General features: G+C 40.7%; 1 protein-coding gene across 5 annotated transcripts in view; it reads right to left on the bottom strand.

Annotated features, from left to right (window-relative positions):
- Positions 1-17500, bottom strand: part of LOC128663087 (mitogen-activated protein kinase 9) — a 172617-nt gene that overhangs the window by 125487 nt on the left and 29630 nt on the right. For 4 of the 5 annotated variants that reach the window (XM_053717239.1, XM_053717237.1, XM_053717236.1 and 1 more), the window contains one exon: positions 16490-16656. In XM_053717239.1, the coding sequence (XP_053573214.1) occupies positions 16490-16611 (122 nt within the window). In that variant the 5' untranslated portion in view covers positions 16612-16656. Of the gene's footprint in view, positions 1-16489; positions 16657-17212; positions 17302-17500 lie in introns of those variants that run through there. The other variant, XM_053717238.1, reaches the window with a different exon arrangement.

Raw genomic sequence — 17500 nt, 5'->3', positions numbered from 1 at the left:
CCAGTTGAACATATTACATAACTGGTCAAATAATCTCAGAAGAAATTTGCTTCTCTTATTCATACACCTAATGCAAATTGTTGGCCACTTACCAACCCCATTAGGGGATATATCAGTTGACGTAGGTGTATATTATATATATATATATATATATATATATATATATATCATTTCTGAGCATAGGAATCATATGTAAGTCTATCAATCCTAGGAAGTAACTTACAACCCTCTTATTTAATATCTAACGATGGCAGTTTTGAATACACACTAGTTTGGGCTGGTACCTTAGTAACGTTTAACAGCTATGATATCGTATAGTAGCCATTTTTTAACGATCTGAGGATAATTTAAACCCAATAAGGGTAGGTATCTCCTATCAGCAACGTATACCTAGCCCATTATATTCAAGCTGTGAATATAGCGTTACAATTTATACCCGGTGGTATTAATTTAACCCTCAGACTCTCTGTTTAGAGCAGTATGTTCCAATAATGGTCAACTCATGTAGCTATACTACCTTGTACAACCTTTATACACTTTAATATTGCCTACTCATTCAACTAGAACTAGGGTCACTGGACCATTATTTGTTTCCTGAGAGTGTTTTTAATTATGCATTTTCTTATGTTTTATGTGTGAATTTCATTAAATAAAAGTTATGTTTTAAACGTAGAGCAGCCACTGCTCACCTTTTGAGTGTAGGTATCTCCCCTTTTTTGCCACCTTTTTTGTCAAATAAATAACGTCAATTTATGATACATTAACCCCTTTTGTGCCAATATTGACTGGTATTTGGAACTGTTCATAATTCCCTCTAGCTTAACTAAGGCCCCAGTTCCATCTGAAGAAAAACAGCCTCAAAGCATGATGCTGCCACCACCATGCTTCACTGTGGGTATGGTGTTCTTTTGGTGATGTGCAGTGTTGTTTTTGCGCCAAACATATCTTTTGGAATTATGGCCAAAAAGTTCAACCTTGGTTTCATCAGACCATAACACCTTTTCCCATGTGCTTTTGGGAGACTTCAGATGTGTTTTTGCAAAATATAGCCTGGCTTGGATGTTTTTCTTTGTAAGAAAAGGCTTTCGTCTTGCCACTCTACCTCATAGCCCAGACATATGAAGAATACGTGAGATTGTTGTCACATGTACCACACAGCCAGTACTTGCCAGATATTCCTGCAGCTCCTTTAATGTTGCTGTAGGCCTCTTGGTAGCCTCCCAGACCAGTTTTCTTCTCGTCTTTTCATCAATTTTGGAGGGACGTCCAGTTCTTGGTAATGTCACTGTTGTGCCATATTTTCTACACTTGATGACTGTCTTCACTGTGTTCCATGGTATATCTAATGCCTTGGAAATTCTTTATTTTTTTTTTTTTTAATTGAGGTTCTGAATAAGGCATACATGAAATATATTATAAAAAAACAAAACGCAATAATAATGGAATACAGATATCATATAGTACAATTCAGTATAGAAACATAGTGCATTTCTAAAAAGAGAATTCACAAGCATGGTATGGGAGTATAATGCCTAATATTCTATGTGCTCCCTAGATGACAGAAGAGGCCACTCTTGGACCTCAATTATAAACTCATAAGCATAGTTAGGGGGCTATTTCTAGTAAGAGAGACCACTTTTGGGTCTCCAAATGAGAACCTCTTTTCTATAAGTTTAATAAAGTCTCACATAAGCTGTAGCAAAGCCTTCTAACAAACACGAAGGGTCACTGTTGGGCCCAACCAGGGTTTAATAACTGCAAAGAAGGCATTTGAAATAAAAAGGGAAAGTGCGTATATGCATTTGTATATGTAGGAGAACACTCTTGGATCTCCAAGACCCCTATACGCTAGAAAGGAATAAGTGGATTACACAACAATAAATTTAACATACTCACTTACAGAGGCCCAAACCTGAAATCAGTATACTATTAGAAGCTCAAATATATTACAGAACAAAGTTATTATTATTACAAAGTTATTAAGGGGCTGAAGACCTGGTTTAAGCTTTTTTAAAGCTACAATTCTTACAGGACACACTTGTAGAAATTGATCCACCTATGCACATTTAAGCATTAGTGGTTAAGGACATGGAGGTAGCCCCTATCAGCAGGAAGGGAATAACAAATGAAACAAGTTAACTCTAAAGTTCTCAAGCCTAGGCTATCATTCATAGAGGAAACTATGAGGATAACAGAATTTATGCTTACCTGATAAATTACTTTCTCCAACGGTGTGTCCGGTCCACGGCGTCATCCATTACTTGTGGGATATTCTCCTCCCCTACAGGGAAAGGCAAGGAGAGCACACAGCAAGAGCTGTCCATATAGCTCCCCCTTTGGCTCCGCCCCCCAGTCATTCGACCGACGGTTAGGAGAAAAAGGAGAAACTATAGGGGGCCGAGGTGACTGTAGTGTATAAATAAAAAGAAATTTTTTTAAACCTGATTAAAAAACCAGGGCGGGCCGTGGACCGGACTCACCGTTGGAGAAAGTAATTTATCAGGTAAGCATAAATTCTGTTTTCTCCAACATTGGTGTGTCCGGTCCACGGCGTCATCCATTACTTGTGGGAACCAATACCAAAGCTTTAGGACACGGATGAAGGGAGGGAGCAAATCAGGTTACCTAAACAGAAGGCACCACGGCTTGCAAAACCTGTCTCCCAAAAACAGCCTCAGAAGAAGCAAAAATATCAAATTTGTAAAATTTGGCAAAAGTGTGCAGAGAAGACCAAGTCGCTGCCTTACATATCTGATTAACAGAAGCCTCGTTCTTGAAGGCCCATGTGGAAGCCACAGCCCTAGTGGAGTGAGCTGTGATTCGTTCAGGAGGCTGCCGTCCGGCAGTCTCATAAGCCAATCGGATAATGCTTTTTAGCCAGAAAGAGAGGTAGCAATAGCATTTGTCTTCTCCTCTTACCAGAGTAAACGACAAACAAGGATGAGGTTTGTCTAAAATTCTTTGTTGCTTCTAAATAGAACTTTAAAGCACGGACTACATCTAAATTGTGTAACAAACGTTCCTTCTTTGAAACTGGATTCGGGCACAGAGAAGGAACAACTATTTCCTGGTTAATATTCTTGTTGGAAACAACTTTTGGAAGAAAACCAGGCTTGGTACGCAAAATAACCTTATCTGAATGGAACACCAGATAGGGTGAATCATACTGCAAAGCAGATAATCCAGAATCTCTTCTAGCAGAAGAAATAGCAACCAAAAACAGAACTTTCCAAGATAGCAACTTGATATCTATGGAATGTAAGGGTTCAAACAGAACCCCCTGAAGAACTGAAAGAACTAAATTTAGACTCCAAGGAGGAGTCAAGGGTCTGTAAACAGGTTTGATTCTGACCAAAGCCTGTACAAAAGCTTGTACCTCTGGCACAGCTGCCAGTCGTTTGTATAACAAGACAGATAAAGCAGAAATCTGTCCTTTTAGAGAACTCGATGACAATCCCTTATCCAAACCTTCTTGGAGAAAGGAGAGGATCTTAGGAATTTTAATCTTACTCCAGGAGAATCCCTTGGATTCACACCAACAGATATATCTTTTCCATATTTTATGGTAAATCTTTCTAGACACAGGTTTTCTGGATCTATCACTGAATCTGAAAACCCACGCTTGGATAAAATCAAACGTTCAATTTCCAAGCAGTCAGCTGCAGAGAAATTAGATTTGGATGTTCGAATGGACCTTGTACTAGAAGATCCTGTCTCTAAGGTAGCTTCCATGGTGGAGCCGATGACATATTCACCAGGTCTGCATACCAAGTCCTGCGCGGCCACGCAGGAGCTATCAGAATCATCGAGGCCTTCTCCTGTTTGATCCTGGCTACAAGCCTGGGAAGGAGAGGGAACGGTGGAAACGCATAAGCTAGGTTGAACGACCAAGGCGCCACTAATGCATCCACTAGAGTGGCCTTGGGATAGCTGGATCTGGACCCGTAGCAAGGAACCTTGAAGTTCTGACGAGACGCCATCAGATCCATGTCTGGAATGCCCCATAATTGAGTCAACTGGGCAAACACCTCCGGGTGGAGTTCCCACTCCCCCGGATAGAAAATCCGACGACTCAGATAATCCGCCTCCCAGTTGTCTACTCCTGGGATGTGGATTGCAGATAGGTGGCAGGAGTTATCCTCCGCCCATTTGATGATCTTGGATACCTCTCTCATCGCCAAGGAACTCCTTGTTCCTCCCTGATGGTTGATGTAAGCTACAGTTGTCATGTTATCTGACTGGAATCTTATGTATCCGGTCTTCGCTAGATGAGGCCAAGCCCGGAGAGCATTGAATATCGCTCTCAGTTCCAGGATGTTGATCGGGAGAAGAGACTCTTCCCGAGACCATAAACCCTGAGTTTTCAGTGAATCCCAGACCGCGCCCCAGCCTGATAGACTGGCGTCGGTCGTGACAATGACCCACTTTGGTCTGCAGAAACTCATTCCCTGAGACAGGTGATCCCGTCTACTGGAGCATGTACAGTTGTAATGGTCTTAGATGAATTTGAGCAAAAGGAACTATGTCCATTGCTGCAACCATCAACCCTACTACTTCCATGCACTGAGCTATGGAAGGCTGCAGAATAGAGAGAAGAACTTGACAAGCGTTTAGAAGCTTTGACTTTCTGACTTCTGTCAGGAAGATCTTCATTTCAAAAGAATCTATTATTGTTCCCAAAAGGGAAACTCTTGTCGACGGAGACAGGGAACTCTTTTCTACGTTCACCTTCCACCCGTGAGATCTGAGAAAGGCTAGAACAATGTCTGTATGAGCCTTTGCCTTGGAAAGAGACGACGCTTGAATTAGAATGTCGTCCAGATAAGGTGCCACTGCAATGCCCCTTGGTCTTAGAACCGCTAGAAGGGACCCGAGCACCTTTGTGAAAATTCTGGGAGCAGTGGCTAGTCCGAATGCGAGAGCCACGAACTGATAATGTTTGTCCAGAAAGGCGAACCTTAGGAACTGATGATGATCTTTGTGGATAGGAATATGTAGATATGCATCCTTTAAATCCACGGTAGTCATATATTGACCCTCCTGGATTGTAGGTAAAATTGTTCGAATGGTTTCCATTTTGAACGATGGAACTCTGAGAAATTTGTTTAGAATTTTTAAATCCAGAATTGGTCTGAAAGTTCCCTCTTTGGGAACTACAAACAGATTTGAGTAAAAACCCCTGACCTTGTTCCACAGTTGGAACTGGGTGTATCACTCCCATCTTTAACAGGTCTTCTACACAATGTAAGAATGCCTGTCTACTTATTTGGTTTGAAGAGAAGTGAGAAATGTGAAACCTTCCCCTTGGGGGTAGTTCCTTGAATTCTAGAAGATAGCCCTGAGAGACTATTTCTAGTGTTCAGGGATCCTGAACATCTCTTGCCCAAGCCTGAGCAAAGAGAGAGAGTCTGTCCCCTACTAGATCCGGTCCCGGATCGGGGGCTACCCCTTCATGCTTATTCCAGCCTTGCATTGGTTTCCAAGCTGGTTTAGTCTGGGAAGCGTTACCCTCTTGTCTAGAGGCTGCCGAGTTAGAAGCCGGTCCGTTCCTGAAATTGCGAAAGGAACGAAAATTGGACTTATTCTTAGCCTTGAAAGGCCTATCCTGTGGGAGGGCATGGCCCTTTCCCCCAGTGATGTCTGAAATAATTTCTTTCAATTCTGGCCCAAAAAGGGTCTTACCTTTGAAAAGGATATTAAGCAATTTTGTCTTGGAAGATACATCCGCAGACCAAGACTTTAGCCAGAGTGCTCTGCGCGCCACAATTGTAAACCCTGAATTTTTCACCACTAATCTCGCTAACTGCAAAGCGGCGTCTAAAATAAAGGAATTAGCTAACTTAAGTGCGTGAATTCTGTCCATGACTTCCTCATACGGAGTCTCCCTACTGAGCGACTTTTCCAGTTCCTCGAACCAGAACCTCGCCGCTGTAGTGACAGGAATAATGCACGAAATAGGTTGAAGGAGGTAACCTTGCTGTACAAAAATCTTTTTAAGCAAACCCTCCAATTTTTTATCCATAGGATCTTTGAAAACACAATTGTCCTCAATGGGAATGGTCGTGCATTTGACTAGTGTAGAAACCGCCCCCTCGACCTTAGGGACTGTTTGCCATATGTCCTTCCTGGGGTCGACCATAGGGAACAATTTCTTAAATATAGGAGGAGGGACAAAAGGTATGCCTGGCTTCTCCCACTCCTTATTCACTATGTCCGCCACCCGTTTGGGTATCGGAAAGGCATCAGGGTGCACAGGGACCTCTAGGAACTTGTCCATCTTGCACAAGTTTTCTGGGATGACCAGATTGTCACAATCATCCAGAGTAGATAGCACCTCCTTAAGTAATGCGCGGAGATGCTCTGATTTAAATTTAAATGTCACAACAGAAATTCTTCCTGTATCAGAAATTTCTCCATCTGAGAAACCCTCCCTCACTGCCACTTCAGACTGGTGTGAGGGTATGACAGAAAAATCATCATCAGCGCCCTCCTGCTCTACAGTGTTTAAAACAGAGCAATCGCACTTTCTCTGAAATGCTGGCATTTTGGATAAAATATTAGCTATGGAGTTATCCGTTACTGCCGTCAATTGTTGCATAGTAACAAGCATTGGCGCGCTAGAAGTACTAGGGGTCGCCTACGCGGGCATAACTGGTATAGACACAGAAGGAGAAGATGTAGAACTCTCTCTACTTCCTTCATCTGAGGAATCATCCTGGGCAACCTTACTATTTGTGACAATACTGTCCTTACTGTGTTTGGACGCTATGGCACAATTATCACATATACTTGAAGGGGGAACCACATTGGCTTCCATACATACAGAACATGATCTATCAGAAGGTACAGACATGTTAAACAGGCTTAAACTGGTTAATAAAGTACAAAAACAGAATTTATGCTTACCTGATAAATTACTTTCTCCAACGGTGTGTCCGGTCCACGGCGTCATCCTTACTTGTGGGATATTCTCCTCCCCAACAGGAAATGGCAAAGAGCCCAGCAAAGCTGGCCATATAGTCCCTCCTAGGCTCCGCCTACCCCAGTCATTCGACCGACGAACAGGAGGAAATATATATAGGAGAAACCATATGGTAACGTGGTGACTGTAGTTAGAGAAAATAATTCATCAGACCTGATTAAAAAACCAGGGCGGGCCGTGGACCGGACACACCGTTGGAGAAAGTAATTTATCAGGTAAGCATAAATTCTGTTTTCTCCAACATAGGTGTGTCCGGTCCACGGCGTCATCCTTACTTGTGGGAACCAATACCAAAGCTTTAGGACACGGATGAAGGGAGGGAGCAAATCAGGTCACCCAAACGGAAGGCACCACGGCTTGCAAAACCTTTCTCCCAAAAATAGCCTCCGAAGAAGCAAAAGTATATAATTTAAAAAAAATTTGGTCAACAGGAACCTCATTCTTGAAGGCCCATGTGGAAGCCACAGCCCTAGTGGAGTGAGCTGTGATTCTTTCAGGAGGCTGCCGTCCGGCAGTCTCAAAAGCCAATCTGATGATGCTTTTAAACCAAAAGGAAAGAGAGGTAGAAGTTGCTTTTTTACCTCTCCTTTAACCAGAATAAACAACAAACAAAGAAGATGTTTGTCTAAAATCTTCAGTAGCCTCTAAATAGAATTTTAGAGCACGGACAACGTCCAAATTGTGTAACAAACGTTCCTTCTATGAAACTGGATTCGGACACAAAGAAGGTACAACTATCTCCTGGTTAATATTTTTGTTGGAAACAACCTTCGGAAGAAAACCAGGCTCAGTACGTAAAACCACCTTATCTGCATGGACCAGATAGGGCGGAGAACACTGCAGAGCAGATAACTCAGAAACTCTTCTAGCGGAAGAAATTGCAACCTAAAACAAAACTTTCCAAGATAATAACTTAATATCTACGGAATGTAAGGGTCCAAACGGAACCCCTTGAAGAACTGAAAGAACTAGATTAAGACTCCAGGGAAGAGTCAAAGGTCTGTAAACAGGCTTGATTCTAACCAGAGCCTGAACAAACGCTGAAACGTCTGGCACAGCTGCCAGCCTTTTGTGAAGTAAAACAGATAAAGCAGAGATCTGTACTTGCAGAAAATCCTTTCTTCAAACCTTCTTGTAGAAAGGAAAGAATCTTAGGAATTTTTATCTTGTTCCATGGGAATCCTTTAGATTCACACCAACAGATATATTTTTTCCATATATTATGGTAAATTTTTCTAGTTACAGGCTTTCTAGCCTGAATAAGAGTATCTATTACAGAATCTGAAAACCCACGCTTTGATAAAATCAAGCGTTCAAACTCCAAGCAGTCAGTTGGAGGAAAACCAGATTCGGATGTTCGAATGGACCCTGAATAAGAAGGTCCTGTCTCAAAGGTAGCTTCCATGGTGGAGCCGATGACACATTCACCAGGTCTGCATACCAAGTCCTGCGTGGCCACACAGGAACTATCAAGATCACCGAAGCCCTCTCCAGATTGATCCTGGCTACCAGCCTGGGAATGAGAGGAAACGGTGGGAATACATAAGCTAGGTTGAAGATCCAAGGTGCTACTATTGTATCCAATAGAGTCGCCTTGGGATCCCTGGATTTGGACCCGTAACAAGGGACCTTGAAGTTCTGACGAGAGGCCATCAGAACCATGTCTGGAATGCCCCATAATTGAGTTATTTGGGCAAAGATTTCCAGATGGAGTTCCCACTCCCCCGGATGCTCCTCCATCGCCAGGGAACTCCTTGTTTCCCCCTGATGGTTGATATATGTAACAGTCGTCATGATGTCTGATTGAAACCTTATGAATTTGGCCTTTGCTAGTCAAGGCCAAGCCTTGAGAGCATTGAATATCGCTCTCAGTTCCAGAATGTTTATCGGGAGAAGAGATTCTTCCCGAGACCATAGACCCTGAGCTTTCAGGGGTTCCCAGACCGCGCCCCAGCCCACCAGACTGGCGTCGGTCGTGACAATGACCTACTCTGGTCTGCGGAAGCTCATTCCCTGTGACAGGTTGTCCAGGGTCAGCCACCAACGGAGTGAATCTCTGGTTATTTGATCTACTTGTATCGTCGGAGACAAGTCTGTATAATCCCCATTCCACTGTCTGAGCATGCACAGGTGTAATGGTCTTAGATGAATTCGTGCAAAAGGAACTATGTCCCTTGCCGCAACCATCAAACCTATTACTTCCATGCACTGCGCTATGGAAGGAAGAAGAACAGAATGAAGTACCTGACAAGAGCTTAGAAGTTTTGATTTTCTGGCCTCTGTCAGAAAAACCTTCATTTCTAAGGAAACTATTATTGTTCCCAAGAAGGGAACTCTTGTTGACGGGGACAGAGAACTTTTTTCTATGTTCACTTTCCACCTGTGAGATCTGAGAAAAGCTAGGACAATGTCCGTATGAGCCCTTGCTTTTGACAGAGACGACACTTGAATCAGGATGTCGTCCAAGTAAGGTACTACTGCAATGCCCCTTAGTCTTAGCACCGCTAGAAGGGACCCTAGTACCTTTGTGAAAATCCTTGGAGCAGTGGTTAATCCGAATGGAAGTGCCACAAACTGGTAATGCTTGTCCAGAAAGGCGAACCTCAGGAACCGAAAATGTTCCTTGTGGATAGGAATACGTAGGTACGCATCCTTTAAGTCCACCGTGGTCATGAATTGACCTTCCTGGATGGTAGGAAGGATCGTTCGAATGGTTTCCATTTTGAACGATGAAACCCTTAGAAACTTGTTTAGAATCTTGAGATCTAAAATTGGTCTGAATGTTCCCTCTTTTTTGGGAATTATGAACAGGTTGGAGTAAAAACCCATCCCTTGTTCTCCTAATGGAACAGGATGAATCACTCCCATGCTTAACAGGTCTTCTACACAGTGTAAGAATGCCTGTTCGAAGATAATTGAGACCTGTGGAACCTTCCCCTTGGGGGTAGTTCCCTGAATTCCAGGAGATAACCTTGAGAAACTATTTCTAGCGCCCAAGGATCCTGAACATATCTTGCCCAAGCCTGAGCAAAGAGAGAAAGTCTGCCCCCCACCAGATCCGGTCACAGATCAGGGGCCAACACTTCATGCTGTTTTGGTAGCAGTGGCAGGTGACTTGGCCTGCTTACCCTTGTTCCAGCCTTGCATCGGCCTCCAGGCTGGCTTGGTTTGAGAAGTATTACCCTCTTGCTTAGAGGGTGTAGAATTTGAGGCTGGTCCGTTTCTGCGAAAGGGACGAAAATTTGGTTTATTTTTAGCCTTAAAAGACCTATCCAGAGGAAGGGCGTGGCCCTTTCCCCCAGTGATGTCTGAAATAATCTCTTTCAAGTCAGGGCCAAACAGTGTTTTACCCTTGAAAGGGATGTTAAGCAAAAGCGCTCTGCGCGCCACGATAGCAAACCCTGAATTATTCGCCGCTAATCTAGCTAATTGCAAAGCGGCATCTAAAATAAAAGAGTTAGCCAATTTAAAAGCTTGAACTCTGTCCAAAACCTCCTCGTACGAAGATTCTTTATTGAGCGACTTTTCTAGTTCTTCGAACCAGAAACACGCAGCTGTAGTGACAGGAACAATGCATGAAATTGGTTGTAGAAGGTAACCTTGCTGAACAAACATCTTTTTAAGCAAACCCTCTAACCTTAAATCCATAGGATCTTGAAAGCACAACTATCTTCTATAGGAATAGAAGTGCGTTTGTTTAGAGTAGAAACCGCCCCCTCGACCTTGGGGACTGTATGCCATAAGTCCTTTCTGGGGTCGACTATAGGAAATAATTTCTTAAATATAGGGGGAGGACAAAAGGTATGCCGGGCCTTTCCCACTCCTTATTTACTATGTCCGCCACCCGCTTGGGTATAGGAAAAACATCGGGGGGCACCGGAACCTCTAGGAACTTGTCCATCTTACCTAATTTCTCTGGAATTACCAAATTGTCACAATCATCCAGAGTAGATAATACCTCCTTAAGTAGTGCGTGGAGATGTTCTAATTTAAATTTAAAAGTTACAATATCAGGTTCTGCTTGTTGAGAAATTTTCCCTGAATCTGAAATTTCTCCCTCAGACAAAACCTCCCTCCTGGCCCCTTCAGATAGGTGTGAGGGTATGTCAGAACAGATATCATCAGCGTCCTCTTGCTCTTCAGTGTTTAAAACAGAGCAATCGCGCTTTCTCTGATAAGTAGGCATTTTGGAAAAAATGAATGCAATAGAATTATCCATTACAGCCATTAAGTGTTGTATGGTAATAAGTATTGGCGCGCTAGATGTACTAGGGGCCTCTTGTGTGGGCAAAACTGGTGTAGACACAGAAGGGGATGATGCAGTACCATGCTTACTCCCCTCATTAGAGGAATCATCTTGGGCAATATCATATCTATGGCATTATTATCCCTACTTTGTTTGGACATTATGACACAAATATATCACATATATTTAAAAGGGGAGACACATTGGCTTTCATACATATAGAACATCGTTATCTGATGGTTCAGACATGTTAAACAGGCTTAAACTTGTCAACAAAGCACAAAAAACGTTTTACAATAAAACCGTTACTGTCCCTTTAAATTTTAAACTGAACACACTTTATTACTGAATATGTGAAAAAGTATGAAGGAATTGTTCAAAATTCACCAAAATTTCACCACAGTAACTTAAAGCCTTAAAAGTATTGCACACCAAATTTGAAAGCTTTAACCCTTAAAATAACGGAACCGGAGCCGTTTTTACATTTAACCCCTATACAGTCCCAGGTATCTGCTTTGCTGAGACCCAACCAAGCCCAGAGGGGAATACGATACCAAATGACGCCTTCTATAAGCTTTTTCAGTGGTTCTTAGCTCCTCACACATGCATCTGCATGCCATGCTTTCCAAAAACAACTGCGCATTAGAGGCGCGAAAATGAGGCTCTGTCTATGACTAGAAAAGGCCCCCAGTGAAAAAGGTGTCCAATACAGTGCCTGCCGTTTTTATTAAAACAATCCCCAAGATTTAACAACTATTAAAAGTAATAATCTGCCAAATATACTTAGTAAAGTAATCGTTTTAGCCCAGAAAAATGTCTACCAGTTTTTTAAGCCCTAATGAAGCCCTTTATTCTTTTACTTAAACTAAGAAAATGGCTTACCGGTTCCCATAGGGAAAATAACAGCTTCCAGCATTACCAAGTCTTGTTAGAAATGTGTCATACCTCAAGCAGCAAAGTCTGCCCACTGTTTCCCCCAACTGAAGTTAATTCCTCTCAACAGTCCTGTGTGGAAACAGCCATCGATTTTAGTAACGGTTGCTAAAGTCATTTTCCTCTTACAAACAGAAATCTTCATCTCTTTTCTGTTCCAGAGTAAATAGTACATACCAGCACTATTTTAAAATAACAAACTCTTGATTGAAGAACAAAAACTACATTTAAACACCAAAAAACTCTAAGCCATCTCCGTGGAGATGTTGCCTGTGCAACGGCAAAGAGAATGACTGGGGTAGGCGGAGCCTAGGAGGGACTATATGGCCAGCTTTGCTGGGCTCTTTGCCATTTCCTGTTGGGGAGGAGAATATCCCACAAGTAAGGATGACGCCGTGGACCGGACACACCTATGTTGGAGAAAACCGTTACTGTCTCTTTAAATGTTAAACAGGGCACACTTTATTACTGAATATGTGAAAAACTATGAAGGAATTATCCAATCTTTACCAAATTTTCACCACAGTGTCTTAATGCATTCAAAGTATTGCACCCCAATTTTCAAGCTGTTAACCCTTAAATGTGGAAACCGGAGCCGTTTGCAATTTTAACCCCACTACAGTCCCAGCCACAGCCTTTGTTGTGACTTCAACTATCCCAGGGGGGTATTTCAAGCCTTCTAGGAACTTTTTCAGTGGACACCAGACCCTCTCACATGCATCTGCATGCACTGTACTTAAAAGAAACTGTGCAATAATGGCGCGAAAATCAGGCTCTGCCTAATACAGTGCAAGGCCCTTCCTGACTGGGAAGGTGTCTTAACTAGTGCCTGGCGATAAAAAACGTTCCCCAAATAATAAAAGTGTGAAATCCACTTCAAACTTTAAATAAATACTTAAATAAACAATCGATTTAGCCCTTAAGAGTGTCCACCAGTTAATAACCCATAATAAGCCCTTTATTCTTTCTAAGTCTAAGAAAATGGCTTACCGATCCCCATGAGGGAAAAATGACAGCCTTCCAGCATTACACAGTCTTGTTAGAAAATGGCTAGTCATACCTTGAGCAGAAAAGTCTGCAAACTGTTCCCCCCCAACTGAAGTTCTCTCATCTCAACAGTCCTGTGTGGGAACAGCAATCGATTTTATTTACTGCTGCTAAAATCATACTCTTCTTTTAAACAGAACTCTTCATCTCTTTCTGTTTCAGAGTAAATAGTACATACCAGCACTATTTTAAAATAACAAACTCTTGATAGAAGAAATAAAAAACTACAACTAACACCACAAACTCCTCACCATCCCCGTGGAGATGCTACTTGTTCAGAGCGGCAAGGAGAATGACTGGGGGGCGGAGCCAGAGGGGGAGCTATATGGACAGCTCTTGCTGTGTGCTCTCCTTGCCTTTCCCTGTAGGGGAGGAGAATATCCCACAAGTAATGGATGACGCCGTGGACCGGACACACCAATGTTGGAGAAATATTTTCTTGAACAGACTATGTTGAAGGGACAGTTAGATAAGTCTTATGTTAAGCTTAGGGTATAAGGGAGCAGCTCAATAGTAAACAATTCCAGCATGTAAATTATTACAGGCATCTACTACAATTAATCCCAATATGTCAATATTTCCAGATTTTCTGTTTGAGTGTATATAGGATACACAACAATAGGATGAACACCCTCGCTTATAGAGACCTAAACTGGAGATGAATATGTTATTGGAGACTTATATGCATTTTGCTCCATACTGCTACGGAGAAGCCAATATATAAGTTTCACACAATGTTAGCTTCCTCTCAATGTATGGGACATAGAAGGGTACGTTAGAATGTTCTTAAAATAATCCAGGTCAGAGTATGGCTTGGAAATTCTTTTGTACCCTTCTCCTGACTGATACCTTTTAACAATGAGATCCCTCTGATGCTTTGGAAGCTCTCTGTGGACCATGGCTTTTGCTGTGGGATGCGACTAAGAAAATTTCAGGAAAGATCAACTAGAGCAACTGAACTTTATTTGGGGTTAATCAGAGGCACTTTAAAATGATGGCAGGTGTATGCTGACTCCTTTTTAACATGATTTTTAATGTGATTGCTTAATTCTGGAAACAGCTACATCCCCAGTTATAAGAGGGTGTGCACCCTTATGCAACCACATTTTAGTTTTTTTTGTTTTCTTCCATCCACCTAAAAGATTTCAGTTTGTTTTTCAATTGAGTTGTACCGTTTATAGGTCACATTAAAAGGTGGAAAAAGTACTGAAATTATTTATACTTGTCTCATTATTTTACATCACAGAAACCTAACATTTTAACAGGGGTGTGCAGACTTTTTATATTGTGTGTGTATATATATATATATATATATATATATATATATATATATATATATATATATATATATATATACATACATACATACATACATACACACACATACATATATACACACACACACACATACACACACATAGTATATAAGTTTAACAGATACAGGGAGCTTGGTAAGCGCCAAAGTTTTGTAAGAATACCCATGCACAAATACGCACTTACATTCCTACTGTTTTTACAATATAATTTGGGATTGTTTTGACTGCAAAACTCAGGTGAAATTGACAATTTGGCATCATCAACTTGTATAATAGGTTAATCTTGTGTATAAAAATGGGAATTATAGAAAAGTTAGTGAGAATAAAATCGTACCCTTTTACGTAAATTGGTTTTAAAGTCTATAAACACATTAATGTTCGGTAAGTATTAAGTAACAAGTAATGAGCTCATAAAAATGAATTGTGCATGCAGTATCAGTAAATTATACAAAATGCTTAAAAGTTTAAAAATAGAGATAAATGGAATTTAGACAAAATGTGTAACTGACAATCAATGTAAGTACAAAAATGAATAAAAATAAAATTGATTTCAAACAGAAGGATACACTCTTGCCAAAAATAAACAAAAAAAACCACTCACATTATTTCCAAATAGTGATTTGAATCTTTGAGTCTCAAAAAAATGAAAGTGCCACATCACTATTTGCGAGCAGTTTTTTTTTTTTATTTTAACTTGATACAAATGTGTCCTCCTATTTTTTTATAAATGGTATTTAGAATTGGATTTGCAATAGTAATTTAAGAAAAGTGATATAGCATTAGCACTCTACATATTATACTTCACATCATTTTCTTATCTTGTATCACTAAACAAAGGTAAGTTACCAATTAAGAAGATGGGCAGAAAGCTAAAGCCAAAAGCAAGAGAATCTGCAGTCAGGATTTATCAAGCAGCCGTCAGACCACTGCTTCCCTACCCTCTTCTCCACCTCTTAGGTGAAGAATTTCAATCTCCCCAGTCTCGTTCGCCTGGCGAGATTGACAGCTCCTGCCTGCATGCGATTGGCTGTAGATAACAAGAGAACTAAACAACTTAGATCATAGAAGTAATTTGGAAAGTTGTTTAAAAGTGTATGCTCTTTCTGAATCATGAAAGAAAAGTTTTGGGTTTTAAAGAGGACCTACTTTACATTGGTGTGCATCCCAGGGTTATGTGAAGTTAAGCTTTTACATGTATCAGCACTTATTTATCAATGAGCTTCTCCCTATTTCCATGTCCCATAAGCTTGTAAACATGCAGACTCCTCTTGTTTCTTCTTGTGCTTGTGTAGTGTAGAGCACACTACATTATTCATGTCAGGCAGCAAATGCACACAAGAGAACCATTATAAACTGGTTTATTTAAAAGGGACACTGAACCCAAATTCTTTATTTCGTGATTCAGATAGAGCATGCAATTTTAAGCAACTTTCTAATTTACTCCAATTATCAATTTTTCTTTGTTCTCTTGCTATCTTTATTTGAAAAAAGGCATCTAAGCTAAGGAACCAGCCAATCGGCAAAAACAACCCAGGTTGTTCACCAAAAATGGGCCGGCATCTAATCTTACATTCTTGCTTTTCAAATAAAGATACAAAGAGAATAAAGAAAATTTGAAAATAGGAGTAAATTAGAAAGTTGCTTAAAATTGCATGCTCTATCTGAATCATGAAATAAAAAAAAAATTGGGTTCAGTGTCCCTTTAAGTATAAAATTAAACAAACACTTTTACAAAGATTTGCCAAAATGCACTGCTGTATAGAAACTAAGCATATGCTACTTTATTTATATATATAGTCATAACATACATTACATTTGTGTGTTGGGAAACAACAGCAATGCAAATCTCTCTAATAAGCAGAATGTAAATGATAACACAAATGATATAACATGCCTTTCAAAAGTGATGATGTTGTATAAATGAAATGACTAAGTTTAAGTTAGCATATTAACACGTTTACATACCACACAATGCCCTGTGCACCGGACCCGATGGATTTTAGTTGTTGGTATCTTTTTAGCACCGTAAAGGTAGAGTCAGCAACTTGAACACTGTAAAACTGACTATCACATTTGCCGTCACTCATGATGGAAATTCATTCAGTCATCAGCACCAGAATTCACCAAGACACCTTAAAAGGAAAATATATAAATATATCTACAGTCTCTAAAGCATGGAAGGAAAATACATGTTACATATGTTGCCATGCATAGGAAGAAATTAATTATAAATATAATTATACTAACACTTGAGAGCCTTTATACTTGAAGGGCGTAATACAAAAACTATTAATCTGCTATTGTTTTTATCAAACATGTTTTGTTATCATCCCAGCACTGCACAGTGCCAAGTAAAATCAGTAGTGTAAAAGGAAAATTATAAAACAGAAAATAGTTTTTTTTCCTTGTTCATGCCAGGATTCACCAAACAAGACAGTGCCAAAAATCAATGATTTGATTTACCCACATCCACAAGTTAAACATAATACAGAATGAATCAGATAACTGTTAGTGAATAAAACCTTTAGCACAAACAATGAAATAACACATGCAAGATGTAATTTTTTTTTAATTTCACTGTCCTCTAGTATGGGGTAAATAGTATAAAGGTGTGAAGGACTTGCAGAGGCTGACAGAGAGAGAAGCATTCTTTTCCCTGGCAGCTGACGAAGAAAACTCTGCTCCCACCTAGCGGCTGAACAGCGAGTGATCACTGTGAGGTCCTGTGTTTACCCATTGGAAGTCACCTTGTCTCCCTCTGCTTGCAAGTAAGGAGTTTAAGAGGCAAGAAGCAACCACAAATGTATAGTAAAACTTAACCACTGTTTGCACATTAACCCCTTCCTAACATTAACCCCTTTAGTGCCACTTCTACACCAAGACCTCCTCCCACTACTTACAACAAAAGATTCCCAGCAACAAGCCAGAAAAAATTTGCAGAGTGTACTTTTTTGTTTGTGGACATCCAGACAATAT

The sequence above is a fragment of the Bombina bombina genome, chromosome 6, assembly GCF_027579735.1.
Source record: "Bombina bombina isolate aBomBom1 chromosome 6, aBomBom1.pri, whole genome shotgun sequence".
NCBI lineage: Eukaryota > Metazoa > Chordata > Amphibia > Anura > Bombinatoridae > Bombina > Bombina bombina.
This window is presented reverse-complemented; position numbering and strand designations above follow the sequence as displayed.